We start from the raw sequence: 21,135 nt of genomic DNA, 5'->3' as shown, positions 1-21,135 counted from the left end.
AATGCAATATGTATACTTTATTAAAGACCAAGTTTATTTGCCAAATGCTTAAATAGCAGGGACATAACACCCTCTGCTATAGAAAACATCAAAAATGTGTCAAATGATCAGCAGTACAAATCTGTAAAGCCGTTCTCATTTAGTCATTTATACAAAGAAACCAACATGGGGAGAGATAGTAACTAAAACGGACAAACACAATCAAAAACGTTTCCCCTGCAAGCAATGGACTCACACCTCCGACGGAGCCACTGACAAGACTTGGCCAAATAAATCAAACTACAAATCAAAGTAATTCCACACAATACAAAAAAAGCAATATTTACAAATACCATACAAACAGTATGTTGTATCCCCATTGGCAACACCATCCCACAAATCCCTTTCCCGAATCCAGTATCCCACCCTCCATAACATTTCCCACATTCCCTTCACCAAATCATATATAGCCCACCATGCTGGTGTTAATCAACAATTATGAGATTTAGAAATGGACTAATTCAGTCCCATTTAAAACTGGGGCCATTGTTAACCCATTGTACTGCCCTGGAAACAAGTTAAACTTATGACATAACCTGTCCAGTGGGTTGTCTAACACATCTGTCCTTGTGCTGGTAACCAACAGGACCACACAACTCAGCTTTAATCATTTTGAGAAAAGGGCATTAACAAAAATCTTCATCAAGGTGTTTGTGTTGTAATGGGATGAGAAGTGCCTCCTACACCACACAGGCACATACATCCTTCACAGATTGCAGTCGGGTTCTGTACCCTTCTCCCCTAAGTGCAAACTCGTTCACTGCCCCCTCAAGGATTTAAAAGCATGCGACTGGTGTAAGAAACATTTTTAGGAACACAGTCTAGCCCATTCTCTCACCAAGCAAATGTTTTTTAATCCTTGGGCAGTGGAGAAGTACACACACGGAGAAGAGTAGATAATCGAAGCCACAGTCAAACGCAGGATGCAGACAGCACACACCAATGCAGTCGCTCTCATACAAACACATGAAGGGGCTGAACAGTTTACCACAGGAAGTATGGGACAGGCTTACATGAAGTGCAAAGATTTTATGGGATACTTCGACTAAAAGAATATCGGGGTTGGGGTCAATTTTATTTTATTTAAAATAACTAAATGGATCCATTTCAATCTATCCCTGATTTCAAATGGAACTGACCACAGCCCTCAACATTATTAAAACAAATTCATTAAATCAGCTTTAGATCAAATAGAAGTGTAAAACAGTGGTTCAAGGAAGAAATCAAAACCAATATTAAATTGTACAACATAGTCTGTTTGTTATCTGCAGTCCGGGAAAAAATAACTACTCTGTAAGAGTGGCAAGCAAAAACTCTTAATCGATAAACGATATATTCCTTTGATGCCACTAAGAAACATTCATTATTTATTCTGTTCAACAGGCCAGTGGATGAACAAATCTAAACTGAAAAATCAACATGAGAACCAACATGAGTCAAACAGAATTGTCTTGGACTTGCTCCACAAAGACCCTTGAAATTGTCCCCCAAAAAAGCTTGGACGCATTTCTATGTAGCATAAATAAATAGACTGTCAGTCACCTTTGAACTTGAACACCTGTCAAAGACAAGCAAAAGCCATTTTACTAAATGCATCAAAATCTAACTAAAACTGTGGATGAATACATCTCCTCTAAATTTCCAGCAACAACAAGAGACATTCATAATGGCTTAATTTTTCCTGAAGATACCACCTCGTTAAGAACCTAATAATTAAAACATACACATTGAGAGCAGGACGAAAGTTGAGAGGCGCTGAAGAACAAAAGACTAAAGGAAACATTCTCAAGAGTGCAATTATTTGGTCCCCTGCACCCCCCACCCCAAAATAACCCCACAGACAAATAGGTTCTTTGGCTCTCGGAGGCCTGTTCACAACTCCCCGCTCCCCCCTTCACAATCGTGGCCTCTAGCATCTGACAGACACTGACAAAACAGGATGGGGCCAAAATCAACAGTCACCCCCAAAAAAGCTAATAGAAACCTATTAGTCACAGAATATAGAAAGGAAGCCAAATGTCCCCACCTGAACCCAGCGTTGTGTGGGCTGGGCAGGGGAGCAGGTCAAGGCAGGGTTGGAGGAATAACAGATGAAGGGCATGATGTGGTGGTGTTAGGGTCTTCACCCTCCTTGTACAGAACACCAATGAAGAAACACAGAAGAGAGAAAGCGAGTGAGAAATGGACATGGTGGGGCAGGGGCTGCCTCTGGTGGTGGGTTGTGAGGAGAGCAGGGCCGGCACAGTGGCAGCGCTCCCTGAACTCTTGGCTCAGCGCTGCTCAGTCTCTCTTGGGTCACCATGGACCAGTTTCAGTCTGAATCAGAGTCCGATGTCTCCACTGAGCTCGAGTCACTGCTGCTACTCCCCTCTGACTTGTTCTCTTTATCCTCCGCCTCCTCATCATCATCATCGTCGTCTTCCTCATTCTACAAGAAGAGGTGTCGCACAACAAGAACATTAGCCTCATGTCATGTCAGTCAAGGGCACCATTATAATTTCCAACAGCAATGATGAATTTCACCCAAGTCTGAAAACTAACATCATCATCATCATCATCATCTTCCTCCTCACTGTCCTCTGCACTGGAAGAATCATTATCTGATGAGGCAGCCTCCTTCTCTTCCTCCTCATCATCATCATCATCATCCTCTGTGTCCTGGGGGAAGATTGATCGTCAGAGATGAATGATGTTTGACTTAGAGCAGAGTAGTAAAATTAAAAGTAGAGTGGTAATGATAAACTGAACAGAGCTGGGACTTACCGACTTCTTGATTACCTTGGCCTTAACTTTGGCTGCAGTGCCTCCTGGTTTCACTGGGGTTTTTCTTTTCTGAGGAAGACAATAGGAGATTAAGATTAACACTCAGTTTGTTTACATGTTAATTTGCCAGCAACTACAGGGAGAGTTTGTGGTAACACTCACTCTAAGGCATAATAGAATAGCACGGACGACTTACTTGTGAGTTGTACTCCTTGTACACATTTCTTTCTTGTGAGGACAAGCTCTGTGAAAGCAGGGACATTTTAATTTGTCAGGTCATTACAGGCACACAATTTCTAGGATGTTCAATGCACTTAGTGTCTGCAACAAATCAAAGATGGCGTACCGCCAGCCACCGCTCCAGCTCTACTTTGTACAGCTTCTGTTTCTCCTCAGCGATCTTTTTGTAGCGGTCCTTCTCCTTCTGGGGCTGCCTCTGCCAGCGGCCCCCGATCTCCCCCATGCGTTCCTTCATAGGGAGGTGGTTCAGCTCTCCGTTGGACAGCATCTCCTGAGAGAACTTCTGGTAGCCATTCCTGAAAGGTACGTTTACAAATCCTAGATCAATATAGTTATCAAAAACAGACAGAAGCACTCCATCAGAAATACACTCACGAAGGGGGTTTCTTGGGTTCACCATCAAATTTCATCTTCTTCCCTGAGGCAATGATGGTTGCAGGAGAGCGCATCTCACTCAGCTCCCTCTGTCAGCAAAAAGAGTGCCAGTAAGTCTCAATGGACACTTAAATGTCTGGGGCCTATGCCTTTCAGATACATTGGATTCCACTTACCTCGTATCGTTTCTGGTCCTCAGCTGCCTTCTTAATCCACATGATCTTCTCCTTCTTCTCCATGGTGTTCCAAGTGGCTTCCATGGCTTTCTGGGCTTTTGGCCGGTCGTTCTGTAAAGCACAGGAGGAATGAGGTAGATAGTCAGGACAAGGGGAGAAGCAGTTGACATGCTTTAAAAGGCAGTCCTGATCCAAGGTCATAGTTGTGTCACCCACCTTGAACCTGGCCAGGTAGTCTCCTATGACGCTCTGCTGCCAGATGTCCTGTGCAGTCTTGGGGGTGTCTGGCAGCCGGCTGCGCTCCTCTTGTCCCTTCTTCACAGACTCTGCCTTCAGGACCGTCTCAAGGCGCTTGTACTTCTCCTACAGGGGGAAGACAACGTCAGTTATTTAGCTAACAATCACAGGTAGAGGCTGAAACCAGAAATCCCCTTTCATCGACACAAGCCGATGCCATATAATTGATGCGGTCATGCATCGTACTGCATTTTATTCTATACCATAGATATTTATATACTGCATCTTACTGTTCAGAACCCTCCCTCAGCTGCACTATGGTAGTGTGTATTAAACTGGGGTGTGTACCTTCTTCTTATCTGAGAGCTCGTTCCACATGCGTGCCAGCAGCCTGGTGAGCTCACTGTCAGACAGGTCTGGTCGCTCTTGCTGCAGCTTGGGACGTTTCTCTTCAGAGAAGATGAACATGGCCGAGATGGGCCTTTTGGGCTTTTCTGGGCTAGGCTGCAATTTAAGCGATGGGAGCTTTTTTCAATTCAATACAACTTTATCGCAACAGGAAAAGTGAAGCACACACCCCTTGATCCAATTGAATTTGTAAAAAAAATAAAAATATGTTCATCCTTGCCATGCTTGTAAGCAGAAAGTAGGGCTGTGACAATACCAGTGAAATAATGCATACTACAGTCAATATCTATTTTGTCTGAGATTGATAAAATTACAGTCATCTCCATTTCATACTTCCTTATGATTGTTATTGTGAAATATGTGGAGCTGATGAGGTGAGTGATACTGACGCATTGTGGGACTTACCTTTGCTCTGCTCTTCTTTTTGCTGCCCCCGCTGCCCTTCTTAAAGCCAATCATCTTCTGCTCCCCCAGCACACGCTGCTGCTCCTCCTCTGATATACTCTGCAGACAGACACTGAGTAAATAACATACATACTGCCTCTGCTCTCATTCACTAGAAACAGTTGAAGTTGGATGTTTACATACACCTTAGCCAAATACATTTAAACTTAGTTTTTCACAATTCCTGACATTTAATCCCAGTAAAAATTCCCTGTTTTAGATCAGTTAGGATCAACACTTCATTTTTAAATGTCAGAATAATAGTAGAGAGAATGATTTATTTCAGCTTTAATTTCTTTCATCACATTCCCAGTGGGTCAGAAGTTTACATACACTCAATTAGTATTTGGTAGCATTGCCTTTAAATTATTTAACTTGGGTCAAAAGTTTTGGATAGTCTTCCATAAGCTTCCCACAATAAGTTGGGCGAATTTTGGCCCATGCCTCCTGACAGAGCTGGTGTAACTGAGTCAGGTTTGTAGGCCTCCTTGCTCGCACACGACATTTCAGTTCTACACACACAAACTGTCTATAGGATTGAGGTCAGGGCTTTGTGATGGCCACTCCAATACCTTGACTTTGTTGTCCTTAAGCCATTTTGCCACAACTTTGGAAGTATGCTTGGTATCATTGTTGATTTGGAAGACCCATTTGCGACCAAGCTTTCACTTCCTGACTGATGTCTTTGAGATGTTGCTTCAATATATCCACATAATTTTCCATTCTCATGATTCCATCTATTTTGTGAAGTGCACCAGTCCCTCCTGCAGCAAAGCACCCCCACAACATCATGCTGCCACCCCCGTGCTTCACGGTTGGGATGGTGTTCTTTGGCTTGCAAGCCTCCCCCTGTTTCTTCCAAACATAACGATGGTCATTATGGCCAAACAGTTATATTTTTGTTTCATCAGACTAGAGTATATTTCTCCAAAAAGTACGATCGTTGTCCCCATGTGCAGTTGCAAGCCGTAGTCTGGCTTTGTTATGGCAGACTTGGAGCAGTGGCTTCTTCCTTGCTGTGCGGCCTTTCAGGTTATGTCGATATAGGACTCGTTTTACTGTGGATATAGATACATTTATACCGTTTCCTCCAGCATCTTCACAAGGTCCTTTGCTGTTGTTCTGGAATTGATTAGCACTTTCGCACCAAAGTACGTTCAACTCTAGGAGACAGAACGCGTCTCCTTCGTGAGCGGTTTGATGCGTGGTCCTATGGTGTTTATACTTACATACTATTGTTTGTACAGATGAACGTGGTACCTTCAGATATTTGGAAATTGCTCCCAAGGATGAACCAGACTTGTGGTGGTCTACACATTTTTTCTGAGGTCTTGGCTGATTTCTTTTGATATTCCCATGGTGTCAAGCAAAGAGGCACTGAGTTTGAAGGTAGGCCTTGACATACAGCCACACCTCCAATTGCCTCAAATGATGTCAATAAGCCTATCAGAAGCTTCTAAACCCATTACATCATTTTCTGGAATTTTCCATGCTGTTTAAAAGGCACAGTCAACTTAGTATATGAACATTTCTGAACCACTGGAATTGTGATAGTGAATTTATAAGTGAAATAATTTGTCTGTAAACAATTGTTGGAAAAATTACTTGTGTCATGCACAAAGTAGATCTCCTAACCGACTTACCAAAACTATAGTTTGTTAAAAAGAAATTTGTGGAGTGGTTGAAAAACAAGTTTTAATGACTCCTAAAACCCTGACTACACCGCAAGCGTCGTGTGCGCGAGCGTTTCAAAATAAATGTAGAAATCTATGTTATTCAATTTTTGCACCCACACTGCTCACGAGCGTCTGCGTTGCCAAGGGCTAAAATAGAAGTCCTTTCTATTTCTGACGCAGATCGCACTGCAAGGTCTCCCATCTCCTCGTTTAATTTTTTATTATTATTTTACCAGGTAAGTTGACTGAGAACACATTCTCATTTACAGCAACGACCTGGGGAATAGTTACAGGAGAGGAGAGGGATAAATGAGCCAATTGTAAGCTGGGAATTTAGGTGACCATGATGGTATGAGGGACAGCTTGTGAATTTAGCCAGGACACCAGGGTTAACACCCCTACTCTTACGATAAGTGCCATGGGATCTTTAATGACCTCAGAGAGTTAGGACACCCGTTTAACATCCCATCCAAAAGACGGCACCCTACACAGAGCAGTGTCCCCAAACACTGCCCAGGGGCATTAAAATATTTTTTAGACCAGAGGAAAGAGTGCCTCCTACTGGCCCTCCAACACCACTTCCAGAAGCATCTGGTCTCCCATCCAGGGACCAACCAGGACCAAACCTGCTTAGCTTCAGAAGCAAGCCAGCATTGGGATGCAGGGTGGTATGCTGCTGGCTTATAGAAGCAGGTACCCACGTGCCTTCTCCTCATTGGTTATACCCACGTGGGTGATTGAAAGATGAACTGTGTTGCCGGTCGTGGTGGTAATACTACGAAAGTTTAGATGCCAATCACCATATAAGTTCAAAGATGAAAAAGCCTGGAAGGAGGAGAGATGACTAGAAACGATTCAGTTGACCGTTTTATGTGTGGATTAATTGTCAGAGTAGAGGACCTTGTGCATTTCTGGTAAAATAACAACTCAATGTTTATATCCCAGGACAAATTAGCTAGCAACAACAAGCTAGCTAAATGGGACAAATTAGCTAGCAAGTGCAAGCTAGCTAAATTGCCATACATGTTTAATGCTTTTCGACTTGTCCCCATTAATGTAATTGGTTCAGAGTTTGTTTTGATATTTTAACCTGCGTTTCGTGATCACGTTTGATGTGGGGGGACAAAATAAATGTATGCACGATGGCACACACGCGCAGCCGGTTTGGGTTCTGTGTCAGTGTATGTAAACTTCCAACTTCAACTATATACAGACACACACATACATGTAGAAAAACAAACTTACACAAAGAAACCGGTTCATCTCGACTTCGTATTCTTTCTTTCTCTGAAAAAGAGAATTGTGAAAAGTTGAGCACTTAGGACTTCTGACAGTATGTCCAAAAAGTCAACATTGGAGTGAACAGTCCACCTGCTAGTGAAGTACAGACCTGCTCGCAGCGTTTCTGGTAGCCGTCCTTCTCGTTATGTTTCAGCAGCTTCCACTGCTGGCTGCACATGACCATGCGCTCTGTACTGGGCACGTCCTTCATACTGGACATCAACTCCGCACAGAACATGGAGTAACCATTCCTATAAAACACACAGAATACACAACACGGTCACAACCCTCGTCACCAAGTCCAGTTAACAATGTGATCACCCAGTGGTAAGATTAAAAGTGTGCTGGTGTGGATTAGTACTCACGGGGGTGGTTTGTCTGGCCTGCCATCAGATTTGTCCTTCAGATGTCTCTCAGCCTTGGTGAGGGTGGACTTGACGATGTCCTCGTTGCTCATGTTGAGCTCTGGGTGAGTCTCAATGAAGCCCTTCATCACCTCCTGTGGAAAACAAACAGGGTCACGGGTTAAAAATCAATTAACCCTCTTGGAAATAGCCAAGTCAGGCAGTAATTTGGCCATCTTCAGAGTCTTGTGCCTCATATTTGAGGATGCTCCCACCTCATATGCTTTGTGCATCTCCAGGGACTTGGCAATCCACTTGAGTCTCTTTTTGTCTGACAGCTGTGTCCACTGCTTCCCAAGACTGTCTTTAATGTCTTTGGTGGTCGCCTAGTAACAGATATTATAGATTCTAGAACATATATGTTGCTTCAGATGGACATAGTTCAACTTTAGCACGTTAGCATTGAGTGTGAACATTGTGTTTTTGTTGGTTGCTAACAAACTGTCCTGAAAAGCGTAACTCACGTCTGCGTGTGTTTTGAGGAAGGCCTTCTTCTCGTGACTGTACCATAGCTGCTGAGGCGTCCTGGGTTTCTCTGGCACATTAGAACCTTTCTTTGCCATGCTCTCCACCAGGTCGGGATGGTCCTCCCTATAGTCACACAGAAACCCAATGACTACTGTGAGAGAGAGAGACAGCTACATGTGAGCTCTCACATGTTAACATGTTTTTTACAAAAGAATAGACTTGGAGTTAGATAAACTTTTATTTTTCGGCAGGGACATATGCAGGATGCTACCCTCCACAGCATGGTCTTCAAACCTAAAACCTAATTTTGACCAAAATTAACCGGAGAGATTACTGCTACCAAGGTTTCCTTTTTCCAAGCTATACGGAGGGGCTCTAGCAAACAAACAGTAGAGACCTGATGATACCGTCCAACCTGGAACTAAGTGAGTAGTGTTTGGTCTGATGCTATTTTGAAAGCCAAGAAGGAAAAAAAAGAAAACAATGATATTTTACTTTATGGGGACTGAATGCTGAGTTAAGGCTGCCAGGCTTGCAAGGACAGACCAAATACAACTTTAATTAGCACTGAGGTGTAAAGTAAAGGGTGTCGAGGCCTTTGGGCCCAACAAGTGGCAGGAATCTTTGAAGCGCCCTTTGAAGCCCCCACCTGCTGTTCAAAGACCATTCACTGTTATTTTCTACAAGAAATCTGCCTCCAGAAATAGAAGCTTCTCCCAAATGGGTGTGACACCTACCCCCGTTGCCTGCTGCAATGCGGGTTAAATTCCACCTGGCGATCTGTTCACCGTCTGCCCTGGCCTGTCTCCCCCTGTCTGGTACAGGTACCCCCACCACACTGCCCTCTCTCCTGAGATTTTGCTCGCCTCCAGCACACGCGCACTGTTGGGGCGAGTGACTCTGAACTTACAATGGCTTATTTTTTCTCTTGTGCATTTTTCCATTTGCCTCATGACTCCTGCATGCTTTGTTGACTACAAACTTTCTTTACCAAACCGTGGGACAGACTGTTTGTTCCCACACTCGGGACTCTGACTATTGGTTACACTGACTTTTGACCTTCCATCCTATTCTAACCACCTCTCGCCAGCTTTGCATTCATGTTACCTGATGAAATTGCTGTACAATAGGATCTTGTTGCCATCTGATGCACATTCAGATGTCATAAATCAGCACTGCAGAGCTCTCCCTGTAATATGCCGTGCCTTGATTGTATTACTGTTGATGACATCTGGAAATCTGCATGTACACCCGAGCCCATCGACTGTTTCTAGCCCTAATTCTGACTTGTGCTCTGCTTCACTGATTTCTGCTCTTGTAAAAGCCTGGGTTTTCAGCACGTTAACACTAGAAGCTTATTACCTAAAATGTATCAATTGAAGGTGTGGGTTCACAGCTCCAGATGTGTTGGTCATTACTGAGACATGGTTAAGGAAGAGTGTTTTGAATACTAATGTTAACCTTTCTGCTTATAACCTTTTTTGGCAATACAGATCTTCCAAAGGTGGGGGAGTGGCAATCTTTACCAAGGATCACCTTCAGTGCTTGGTTATCTCCACCAAGTCTGTCTCCGAACAATTTGATTTGCTGGTTTTAAGCATTACAACTTTCAAATGGCTTTTTGTTGACTGTTGCTGGGTGCTATCGTCCTCCCATCAGCACCGACCTGTACCCTAACAGCCCTAAGACATGCTTAAACCACCTGACCATGTCCTAAAGCAATGGGACTCCCTAAATCTTTCTCAGATTATTACCAATCCCACAAGGTATGACTCCAAACACCCAGAAAAGGCTACTCTCCTCAATGTTATCCTCACAAATAATCCTGATAGGTATAAGGCTGGTGTTTTCTGTAATGACCTTAATGAACAATGTTTTACAGCCTGTGTTCGTAATGGCTGGTCAGTGAAACGACCTGTCCTGATGTGTCATAGACACTTGCTAAAAAACTTTAAATGAGCAAGTCTTCCTTCATGAACTGGCCTCTAAAATGGTATATAATCAGCTTGATCCCCTGTCGAAGATGCTTGGACGTTCTTTTTAAAAATATTTTCTGTGGTATTGTTAACAAACATGCACACAAAGAAAATGAGAATTAAAAACAGGTTCAGCCCCTGGTCCAACCGTGATCTTGCAGTTAATCCACCTCAAGAATTGCATTAGGTGAAAGGCTCGGCACACACGCATACTCAGGCTGACAGACTCTCGTTCAGACAAATGAGAAATAAGTGCACTCAGGCTATCCGGAAGGCTAAAGTTAGTTACTTTAAGGAGCAGTTCTCTCTCTATGGGTCTAACCCCAAGAAGCTCTGGACATGGAGAATAAACCCTCCTCCTCGCAGCTGCCCCTGTCCCTTAATGTTGATGATGTGGTTGTTACTGACAAGAAGCACATGAATGAGCTCTTTAAATCACCACTTCATTAAGTCAGGATTCCTATGACTCAGCCATGCCTCACTTCCCATCCAACATTTTCTCATCTCCCACCCCTTCTAATGTGACAATCTCTGATGCTTGTCCCTCTTTTTCCTCTGCCCCACTACAAAGTTTCTCCATGTAGGCAGTCACGGAGTCCGAGGTGCTAAAGGAGCTCCTTAAACTTGACCCCAAAAAAAACATCTGGGTCAGATGGTTTCAACCCTTTCTTCTTTAAGGCTATCATCGCCAAGCCCATCTCTGATCTTTTAACCAGTCTCTCCTTTCTGGGGAGGTACCCATTGCTTGGAAGGCAGCCACAGTTCATCCTTTATTTTGAGGGGGAGATCAATCTGATCCGAACTGTTATAGGCCTATTTCTATTTTGCCCCGTTTATCAAAAGTGTTGGAAAAACTATAATAATCAACTGACTGGCTTTCTTGATGTCTTTCGTATTCTCTCGGGTATGCAATCTGGTTTCAGCTCAGGTTATGGATGTGTCACTGCAACCTTAAAAAGGTCCTCAATGTCACCATTGCCCTTGATTCTAAGCAATGTTGTGCTGCTATTTTTATTGACTTGGCCAAAGCTTTGATACGGTAGACCATTCCATTCTTGTGGGCTGGCTAAGGAGTATTGGTGTCTCAGAGGTCTTTGGCCTGGTTTGCTAACTTCCTCTCTCAAAGAGTGCAGTGTTTAAAGTCACAACATCTGCCATCTCAGCTACTGCCTGTCAACAAGGGAGTACCCCAAGGCTCGATCCTAGGCCCCACGCTCTTCTCAACTTACATCAACAACATAGCTCAGGCAGTAGGAAGCTCTCTCATACATTTATATGCAGATGATAGTCTTATACTCAGCTGGCCCATCCCTAGATTTTGTGTTAAATGCTCTACAACAAAGCTTTTGGTGTCCAACAAGCTCTCTACTAGAGGTCGACCGATTATGATTTTTCGACGCCGATACCAATTATTGGCGGACCCAAAAAAGCAGATACTGATTTAAAATCGGCCTATTTATATATATATATATATATATATATATATATATATATATATATATATATATATATATATATATTTTTTTTGTTTGTAATAATGACAATTACAACAATACTGAATGAACACTTATTTTAACTTAATATAATACATCAATAAAATCTATTTAGTCTCAAATAAATAATGAAAAAATTTTCCATTTGGTTTAAATAATGCAAAAACAAAGTGTTGGAGAAGAAAGTAAAGTGCAATATGTGGCCATGTAAAAAAGCTAACGTTTAAGTTCCGTGCCCTAGAACATATGAAAGCTGGTGGTTCCTTTTAACATGTCTTCAATATTCCCAGGTAAGAAGTTTTAGGTTGTAGTTATTATAGGAATTATAGGACTATATCCCTCTATACCATTTGTATTTCATATACCTTTGACTATTGGATGTTCTTATAGGCACTTTAGTATTGCCAGCCTAATCTCGGGAGTTGATAGACTTGAAGTCATAAACAGCGCAATGCTTGAAGCACAGTGAAGAGCTGCTGGTAAATGCAGGAGGGTGCAGTTTGAATGAATGCTCACAAGCCTGCTGCTTCCTACCACCACTCAGTCAGACTGCTCTATCAAATCATAAACTTAATTATAATATAATAACACACAGAAATACAAGCCGTAGGTCATTAATATGGTCAAATCCGGAAACGATCATTTCGAAAACAAAATGTTTATTTTTTTCAGTGAAATACAGAACTGTTCCGTATTTTATCTAACGGATGGCATCCCTAAGTCTAAATATTGCTGATACATTGCACAACCTTCAATGTTATGTCATAATTATGTACAATTCTGGCAAATTAATTACGGTCTTTGTTAGGAAGAAATGGTCTTCACACAGTTCGCAATGAGCCAGGTGGCCCAAACTGTTGCATATACCCTGACTCTGCTTGCACAGAATGCAAGAGAAGTGACACAATTTCCCTAGTTAAAAGAAATTCATGTTAGCAGGCAAGTTTAAAAATATATACTTGTGTATTGATTTTAAGAAAGGCATAGATGTTTATGGTTAGGTACACATTGGTGCAACGACAGTGCTTCTTTCGCGAATGAGCTTGTTAACTTCATTGGGATGGGGGGCAACATTTTCACTTTTGGATGAAAAGCATGCCCAGAGTAAACTGCCTGCTACTCAGTCTCAAATGCTAATATGTGCATATTATTAGTAGTATTGGATAGAAAACACTCTGAAGTTTCTAAAACTGTTTGAATGATGTCTGTGAGTATAACAGAACTCGTATGGCAGGCGAAAACCTGAGAAAAAAATCCAACCAGGAAGCAGGAAATCTGAGGTTTGTAGTTTTTCAACTCAGCCCCTATTGAAGATAGTGGGGTATTGGTCATCTTGCACTTCCTAAGGCTTCCACTAGATGTCAACAGTCTTCAGAATGTTGTTTCAGGCTTCTACTGTGAAGGGGGGCTGAATGAGAGGGGAATGAGTCAAGAGTCTGCCAGCAGCCATGAGCTCGTGACGCACGGTCATGTGAAAGTTACCTCGCGTTCCATTGCTTTTCTACAGACAAAGGAATTCTCCGGTTGGGACTTTATTGAAGATTTATGTTAAAAACATCCTAAAGATTGATTATATACTTCGTTTGATATGTTTCTACGACCAGTAACATAACAGTTTTGGACTTTTCGTCCGACCTTTCTGCTGGACTTGCACGCGCGTTTGGATTTGTTTACCAAACGCCCTAACAAAAGGAGGTATATGGATATAAATGATTAACTTTATTGAACAAATCAAACATTTGTGTAACTGGTATTCCTGGGAGTGCATTCTGATGAAGATCATCAAAGGTAAGTGAATATTTATAATGCTATTTCTGACTAATGTTGACTACACAACATGCCGGATATTTCTTTGGCTGGTTTGGGCTCTGAGCGCCGTACTCAGATTATTGCATGGTATGCTTTTTCTGTTAAGTTTTTTTTTAAATCTGACACAGTGGTTACATTAAGGAGAAGTTTATCTAAAGTTCCATGTATAATAGTTGTATCTATTATCAATGTTTATGATGAGTATTTCTGTGAATTGATGTGGCTCTCTGCAAAATCACTGCATGTTTTGGAGCTACTGAACATAACACGCCAATGTAAAATGAGATTTTGGATATAAATATGCACTTTATCAAACAAAACATACATGTATTGTGTAACATGAAGTCCTATGAATGTCATCTGATGAAGATCATCAAAGGTTAGTGATTAATGTTCTGTATTTCTGCTTTTTGTGACTCCTCTCTTTGGCTGGAAAAATGGCTGTGTTTTTCTGTGACTAGGTGGTGACCTAACAATCGTTTGTGGAGCTTTCGCTGTAAAGCCTTTTTGAAATCAGACACTGTGGCTGGATTAACGAGCATTTTATCTTTAAAATGGTGCCTAATATTTGTATGTTTGAAAATGTTGATTTATGAGATTTCTGTTTGAATTTGGCGCCCTGCAATTTCACTGGCTAAATGGTAAGTGTAAGAATTTGTTCACAACTTACTTGCCTAGTAAGTAACATTGGTGGCAAATCTGATGGCCGAATGATAAAAAACATCTATCCGTTCAAGAGCACCCTGACCTGCTGGTCATCTGTATCACAGCCTACTTCGCCAAACGGGTGATTTAACCGGTCTGGGAACGGGGTTCCGCTAGTTCCGCTAGCGGAACCACTCGCCAGTTAAATCACCCGTTTGGCAAAGTAGGCTGTGATTCAGATGACCATCTAGATTACAGAGACATAATTGTGGTTCCGCTAGCGGAACTAGCGGAACCCCGTTCCCAGACCGGTTAAATCACCCATTTGGCGAAGTAGGCTGTGATTCAGATGACCATCTAGATTACAGAGACATAATTTATAGATCAGCAGGTAAGGGTGCTCTTGAGCGGATAGATGTTTTTTATCATTCGGCCATCAGATTTGCCACCAATGCTACTTACTAGGCAAGTAAGTTGTGAACAAATTCTTATTTACAATGACGGCCTAGGAACAGTGGGTTAACTGCCTTGTTCAGGGGCAGAACAACAGATTTTTACCTTGTCAGCTCGGGGAGGGGGGCTGAATGAGAGGGGAATGAGTCAAGAGTCTACCAGCAGCCATGAGCTCGTAACCTTTCGGTTACTGGCCCGACGCTCTAACCACTAGGCTATCTTCCCCCAACACCACTTTCCATCAATTTGTATAGCAGACCCTCATGGCAAATTGAGTCGAAGGCTTTTTTGAAATCAACAAAGCATGAGAAGACTTTGCCTTTGTTTTGGTTTGTTTGTCAATTAGGGTGTGCAGGGTGAATACGTGGTCTGTCGTACAATAATATGGTAAGAAGCCAATTTGACATTTGCTCAGTACATCGTTTTCACTGAGGAAATGTATGAGTCTGCTGTTAATGATAACGCAGAGGATTTTCCCAAGGTTTCTGTTGACGCATATACCGCGGCAGTAATTGGGGTGAAATTTGTCTCTACTTTTGTGGATTGGGGTGATCAGTAGAACACATCACTGCACTCTATACTCCTCTGTAAACTGGTAATCTCTGTATACCCATTGCAAGACCCACTGGTTGATGCTTATTTATTAAACCCTCACTCCCCCCTATATGAGATACCTACTGCAGCCCTCATCCTCCACATACTCATCCTCCACATACAACACCCATTCTGCCAGTCACATTCTGTTAAAGGTTCCCAAAGCACACACATCCTTGGGTTGCTTCTCTTCTCAGTTCGCTGCAACTAGAGACTGGAACGAGCTGCAACAAACACTTAAACTGGACAGTTTATTCTCAATCTCTTCATTCAAAGACTCAATCATGGACACTCTTACTGACAGTTGTGGCTGCTTTGTGTGATGTATTATTGTCTCTACCTTCATGCTGCTGTTGTCTGTGCCCAATAATGTTTGTACCATGTTGTTATTATGTTGTGTTGCTAACATGCTGTGTTGTCATGTGTTTCTGCCTTGCTATGTTGTGGTCTTAGGTCTCTCTTTATGTCGTGTTGTTTTGTTTCTTTTCGTAATGTGTGTTTTGTCCTATATTTATATTTTATTTTTAATCCCAGCAGGAGGCTTTTGCTTTTTGGTAGGCCGTCGTTTTAAATAAGAATTTGTTCTTGAATGACTTGCCTAGTTAAATAAAGGTTAAATAAAAATACTCATCAAGCAATTTAAAACACATTCAACACAATGGAGAAATCCCACCTTCAAATATAGATTTACTCCAGTTGCAGATAACCTAAATTTGAACCTTACCTGAACTTTGACATGCTGTGCCCAAACGTTTCTTTGTCTTTCTGGAAGTCTTCTAGATATTTTTTCTGTTGTAAAAAAAAACAAGTCAGTCGACCATGAGCAACGTCAGCAAATTACTCAGTTCAAATAAATTGTATCTACCAGGGAGAACATATTTACCCCCCCATCCCAAACGTCACTATATCCCTCCCTTTAATTGCATCTCTTCCTTTCCTTCCCACTCTCTCCCTGCTTCTGACCTTCTTTTTGTCAGGCAGCCCTCTGTACTTCATGGAGAGGATCTTGGTGAGGTCTAGGTTGCTCATCTCAGGGTGCAGCTTGGCATACTTGGCCCTCTTCTCAATGAAGAAGCGGAAATATGGTGTCAGGGGCTTCTTAGGGAAATCTGGATGCTTCTGTTCAGTGAAAAATAAAACAAAAGAACATTCGAAAGAACAATACCAAATGAGTAAAATTACACACAAAAAGAGAGTCAAATCAGTCATCAAATGACTGAATTTGCTAAGAAAATAATGTGTCACCTGTGAAAGTATCAACTGATAGTGTCTATCATAAAAAGAGGATATGCAGTTCACCTTCAGCTTCTTGCCCTTATACGGGTTCTTGATGAAGTCTTGGGCATCGAAAATCAGCTCTGTTAATGTGCGAAATTTACGGATCTGAACCAAAGACACAGAACAACAACATAAAACACATTGCAGAGGCAAGATGCAGTATGTAGATATTAAACTGACAAGAGTTGGAAATCCACTTTTATTCTCAAATATAAATACCCCCAGTCCACAGTATAACATGAAAGAGACATGGCGTACCACTTTGGAGACCTCGTTCCACTTCTGTTTGCACATCTCTCCTGTGAATGAGTTGAAGGCCACCTTCTCCCAGTCCAGATGGGACTCCGACGTCTTGTACTTGGCCAGGTCCTTCTGGGGAAGATTGACTTTCATGGCCTCTAGCAGATTCAGAAGGTCGTCCTGCGTCCACACTATAGCCACACAAGGACACACACATCAGCTTGCCTGTCCTGCAACCATTATCCTAGCTGAAGTGAAAAAAATCATGAATATCTCAATTTTGCACAATAATCTGAAGGGGATGGAAGGAAGAAGCTCCATGTTGTGACTATATCTCACCTTGATTGACTACTATGATCTCACGTTGATTGACTATGATCTCACCTTGGTCTTTAGTGGACGCGTCCATTTCTCCATTCATCTGTACTTTCTTTAACCTGCACATAAACAAAACAGATCGCAATAAAACACTATCCCTTTCTTTTAATGGCTGTGAATAATATACAAGTTACTCTCACTACTGTGCCAGCAAAAAAAAGTATCTACACAGTATACATAATAGCCAAGTTACCTATGCATACACCTAATGCATGCAAATGTGAGAAAGTAACAGAAAACTACTTTGGCCAATGCTATGCCTTGTGATATTAGGAAATATGTGGGAAAAAATAATGATTGGAGATTAAACACATTTGAAATGGCATAGGCTAGAGGTTAAAAATGTATATAATTATACTAGTATATCGACTTGCATATTAAAATAAGTGTGTAAAATGTGATACTGAAAACAATATTTATTGGACAGAGATTATTCGACTGCTCTTAATCATTCCAAACAAGCTATTAGGTAAGAAATTCCAGCCTCTTAAAATCCTAGAAATTAAAATCGACCTCGACATGATGGTTATTAATGTTTATTACACCGCCCCTAAACGTTTACGCTACACGGTGAGACAGGCTATAGCTTGTGACGGTTTCACATCTCAAATAACTCCGCAGAAGGCTACGACTGGTAATGTTCTTTATGTCGATTTGGAAAATAGGCTAGCTTATTCTACATTAAAGTAGCAACTTATTTTGCTTTCTGTCGACCATGTCTTCTGTCGGTCGGTAATGGAGGATTTTCCCGGAGTGGTGGTGGGGAGGTTCCACAGAAGGAGGAAGCGAACGTTTAGAGGCAGCTGTAGGCAACCAGCTGACTATGGACGGGAGATCTGCTTTCGGTCTCCAACGAAGGGGAATGGTGGCCAGGGAACATTACTACCAAATGAACCACTCGACAAAGCCACACTACCAACATTGAGCTGGAATTGAAACCTGCCTCCGCCTTAAATCTCTATCGGCTGACTCTTGTGAGGGGCCAAATATGGATACATATTACGCTTTATAATAAATTAAATTGTTGGGCATAGTCCTCAGAGACCCGTTTCTATGCTTTAATCGTTTTAGTATCGAAGCGGGCAACCATAATCAAACCGAAAAAGATTCGAAAAAGCAGGACATTCTTGCGCGTAACCGATTTCGGATATGTGATGTCGACTCTGCAGTCAGCACCCCGCCTGTTGTTTACCCGTTCTTGGTGATATAGTACGCACGAGCCTGTGTTGGACTGCCAGTGCATTTAAGGGGGGATACAAGTATCGCTGGTCTAATGATGCGCTTAAAACAGTGGTTGGACATAATTAGCTAGTGTCCCAATTAATCAGTGCAGTTTATGGGAAATGTAAAAGTAATATCCTGGTATGTAAAGATGGTTTGGGGGTCCACAAACTCCAACCGAGCCAACGACCGCGCTAGCTACTTGCAACCGCACTACGCTGGTTCAATGCAATGGTTAGCTAGCTCGCTAGCTATATTATGTTAGCAGCCATCAGATTTACATTAATTTACAGCAATAGGTTAGCCAACACGGTGGCCACCTGTGAAAAGAATCAAATGACAATAATCTATACATTTTAAGGTTTAAAAATGTGTAGTAGTTAGCTACTGTAAATTTAAAATATGAAAACCACCACCAGACCAGTCAACTTTTATGCTAGCTAGCTAAAGCTTGGCTAACTTCAGGGGATTCACCATGGATAATGATTCACGTTTTTATTTTGTATATACATTTACATCAATATTGCAGGTAACGTTAACTAGATAAATGTATTTGTAATTGGTCGTCCAAAATATTACGTATCGGCCTAACGTTACTAGTTTTGCATAAACCCATAGGAAAAAAATCCAGTTCCAAACGACTGCGACCCGAACACTGACCTCGTCTCCATGAAAGAGAATCATGTTTAGAAAATCCTTCATCTCAGACAGACACATTCACTGTTGTGTTTCTTGAAAAACAACGATATAAATTAACAAACTCACCGTGAAACGGTTCTATCCACCCTGAATTTTCTTTCAGCTGTTGTTGAACACGGGGTAAACCAGGTTTTGTAGCCGTGTGGCGAGGATGGGTCATGAAGACTGAGGCACACGAATGAAGAAAAAGGGAAATAAATGGTAACAATCTTCGCTAATCTTCAGAATTGAAATGATACTTAACTACAATTTATCATCATTCATAAGGTTTCAATCCGCGGTTACATTGTATCAAATTGACACCACACATAATGAAATATTTGTACATCCGAGATTGCAAATGGTTCACTGGCGCGAGGTTGATCCCAGAGCCGCCATGCTACAGGCAAAGCGCGAGTCAGTTAGGATACCGACCGTGACAAGCTCAGATGGCGCACTACATGCTTAGCAAGAAATGGGGTTTAAAGTAAGCCTGGGTGTGCAACTAACCTGCCCCGCACCAGGATCATAGGCAACTATAACAGTACCAAAGACTGATTTTCGCAGGTTGGCAATGATGGTTGTCAAGCGAGATAGAGGGCGAGCCCACACGGTGAGATATTAAACTGAGATCCATGATGGCTAACCAGAGAGGCGGCTGGTTCTGTCAACAACCGCATGGAGGTCTCGGCGCGGAAATGGTCAATTCTTAGTAGAAAATAAGATACATTGGTGAATTAAATTCCAAATTGGCGGTGGTCCATAATCACTGCAAATGTTATCAATTTACACCATATTATTTAGACCCTATAGTTCGCATTTCTTACCCGTGGTAAAGGAGAGGAGATTCGGGTATGGCGACCTCGGAATGATCTACCCTACAGCAGTCAGTGTTTTGCTAACACAAGGCATTCAAGATGAGGTGTTCTTTTAAAATTACTAAAGGGAGAAAATAAACCATATTGAGCGTAAATTGTTTGTGGAAATAATTTTGTTTATATAGCTTTTGAGCAGTCGAATTGACGGAGGTGGCTGTGAGCCTTACCTGTCTCAGCGTGAGTCGAGCTCGTTGTGGAACAAGGGTTGGGTTGAATGTTAGCCAGCACTGCGCCGCCGGTCCAGGGCACAGGCGCTCCAGTCCCCGCAGAGATGGGAACTTCCCCCCGCCTCCATCTCACTTGCTTTCTCCTTCCACTCAACGCGTAGCTCTCTCGATCCGACCATTTCTCTTAGCAAAGACATCCGCATTTTCGATCTCTCCCCCGCTGCCGAACGCATCACCAACAGCCATACTATTTTTCCACATTTAGCTCTCGAACGGCCGTTGCCAACCGAAGACAATGAGCGAGTGCAAATATTTTAGACTACCGATACTTTAGTAAAAGTGATTTGTCCCAGACAGCTGCCTATATCCAAGTGGAACTTTAGTCAGCTGTTGTTACAAAGTCATTTCACAAATTATAGCATAATAACTAACATTTTAATAACAATCTGCAGTGTTAAGGCCTACTGAACATTTTGAGAAAAAAAGTGTCATAAACATATATTCATGCCAGCGCTAACTCTGTTGACAGATTGCGAAAACGATACTGGAATTGTGTTCCATGGATAGGCCTATACTTTTAGTGGTGCTCCTATTTGCAAAGTCGAGTAGCCTATTTGACGGTTTCATTTTCTCACTCATGTAATTTCTTCCAACTCCACCTTGTCAGTTTGGGGGCGTAATCCAGCCATCCAATCCAGACAGCCAGATCCAATGAAAACAAATGACTTTCCAATGAGCGCACAGCGTCGTTAAACCGCGTTGGAGTGGTGCTCCTGTGGACCAGCACTGTCAGCCCTCCTACCATTGATGAATG

General features: G+C 42.1%; 1 protein-coding gene across 7 annotated transcripts; it reads right to left on the bottom strand.

Moving 5' to 3' along the window:
* Window positions 1-13: 13 nt before the first annotated feature.
* LOC139421520 (nucleolar transcription factor 1-like) lies at window positions 14-20,957 on the bottom strand. 7 transcript variants are annotated; one of them, XM_071172483.1, is made up of 23 exons: window positions 20,322-20,957; window positions 20,104-20,215; window positions 19,364-19,462; window positions 17,339-17,436; window positions 17,018-17,190; window positions 16,781-16,864; window positions 16,445-16,600; window positions 16,206-16,270; window positions 8,508-8,634; window positions 8,259-8,369; window positions 8,005-8,138; window positions 7,749-7,890; window positions 7,604-7,645; window positions 4,644-4,742; window positions 4,179-4,334; window positions 3,810-3,956; window positions 3,594-3,704; window positions 3,418-3,506; window positions 3,149-3,338; window positions 2,999-3,046; window positions 2,803-2,871; window positions 2,581-2,697; window positions 14-2,467 (listed from the first exon to the last, which is right to left on the bottom strand). In XM_071172483.1, exons 4-23 carry the CDS (start codon window positions 17,418-17,420, stop codon window positions 2,351-2,353), a joined length of 2,259 nt encoding a protein of 752 aa, XP_071028584.1. In that variant the 5' UTR covers window positions 17,421-17,436; window positions 19,364-19,462; window positions 20,104-20,215; window positions 20,322-20,957; the 3' UTR covers window positions 14-2,350. The 7 variants fall into 7 exon arrangements, with proteins under 7 accessions (XP_071028584.1, XP_071028585.1, XP_071028589.1 ...); XM_071172486.1 differs by having other exon boundaries at window positions 2,125-2,461; XM_071172487.1 differs by having other exon boundaries at window positions 2,125-2,461; window positions 2,818-2,871.
* Between the last annotated feature and the right edge of the window lie 178 nt (window positions 20,958-21,135).

The sequence above is a fragment of the Oncorhynchus clarkii genome, chromosome 12 (assembly GCF_045791955.1).
Source record: "Oncorhynchus clarkii lewisi isolate Uvic-CL-2024 chromosome 12, UVic_Ocla_1.0, whole genome shotgun sequence".
NCBI classification, from domain to species: Eukaryota; Metazoa; Chordata; class Actinopteri; order Salmoniformes; family Salmonidae; genus Oncorhynchus; species Oncorhynchus clarkii.
The sequence above is the reverse complement of the archived record's forward strand: the minus strand, read 5'-3'. Positions and strand labels throughout refer to the sequence as shown.

Bases quoted from the DNA above. Each gene is read 5' to 3' on its own strand.
- LOC139421520 (XM_071172483.1), bottom strand. From the start codon at position 17,420: ATGAATGGAGAAATGGACGCGTCCACTAAAGACCAAGGTGAGATCATA. The intron at 8,370-8,507 runs GTGAGTTACGCT...ATCTGTTACTAG, and splicing joins TCCTCAAAACACACGCAGAC to GCGACCACCAAAGACATTAA. The intron at 4,743-7,603 runs GTAAGTTTGTTT...GTCTGTCTGCAG, and splicing joins AGATGAACCGGTTTCTTTGT to AGTATATCAGAGGAGGAGCA.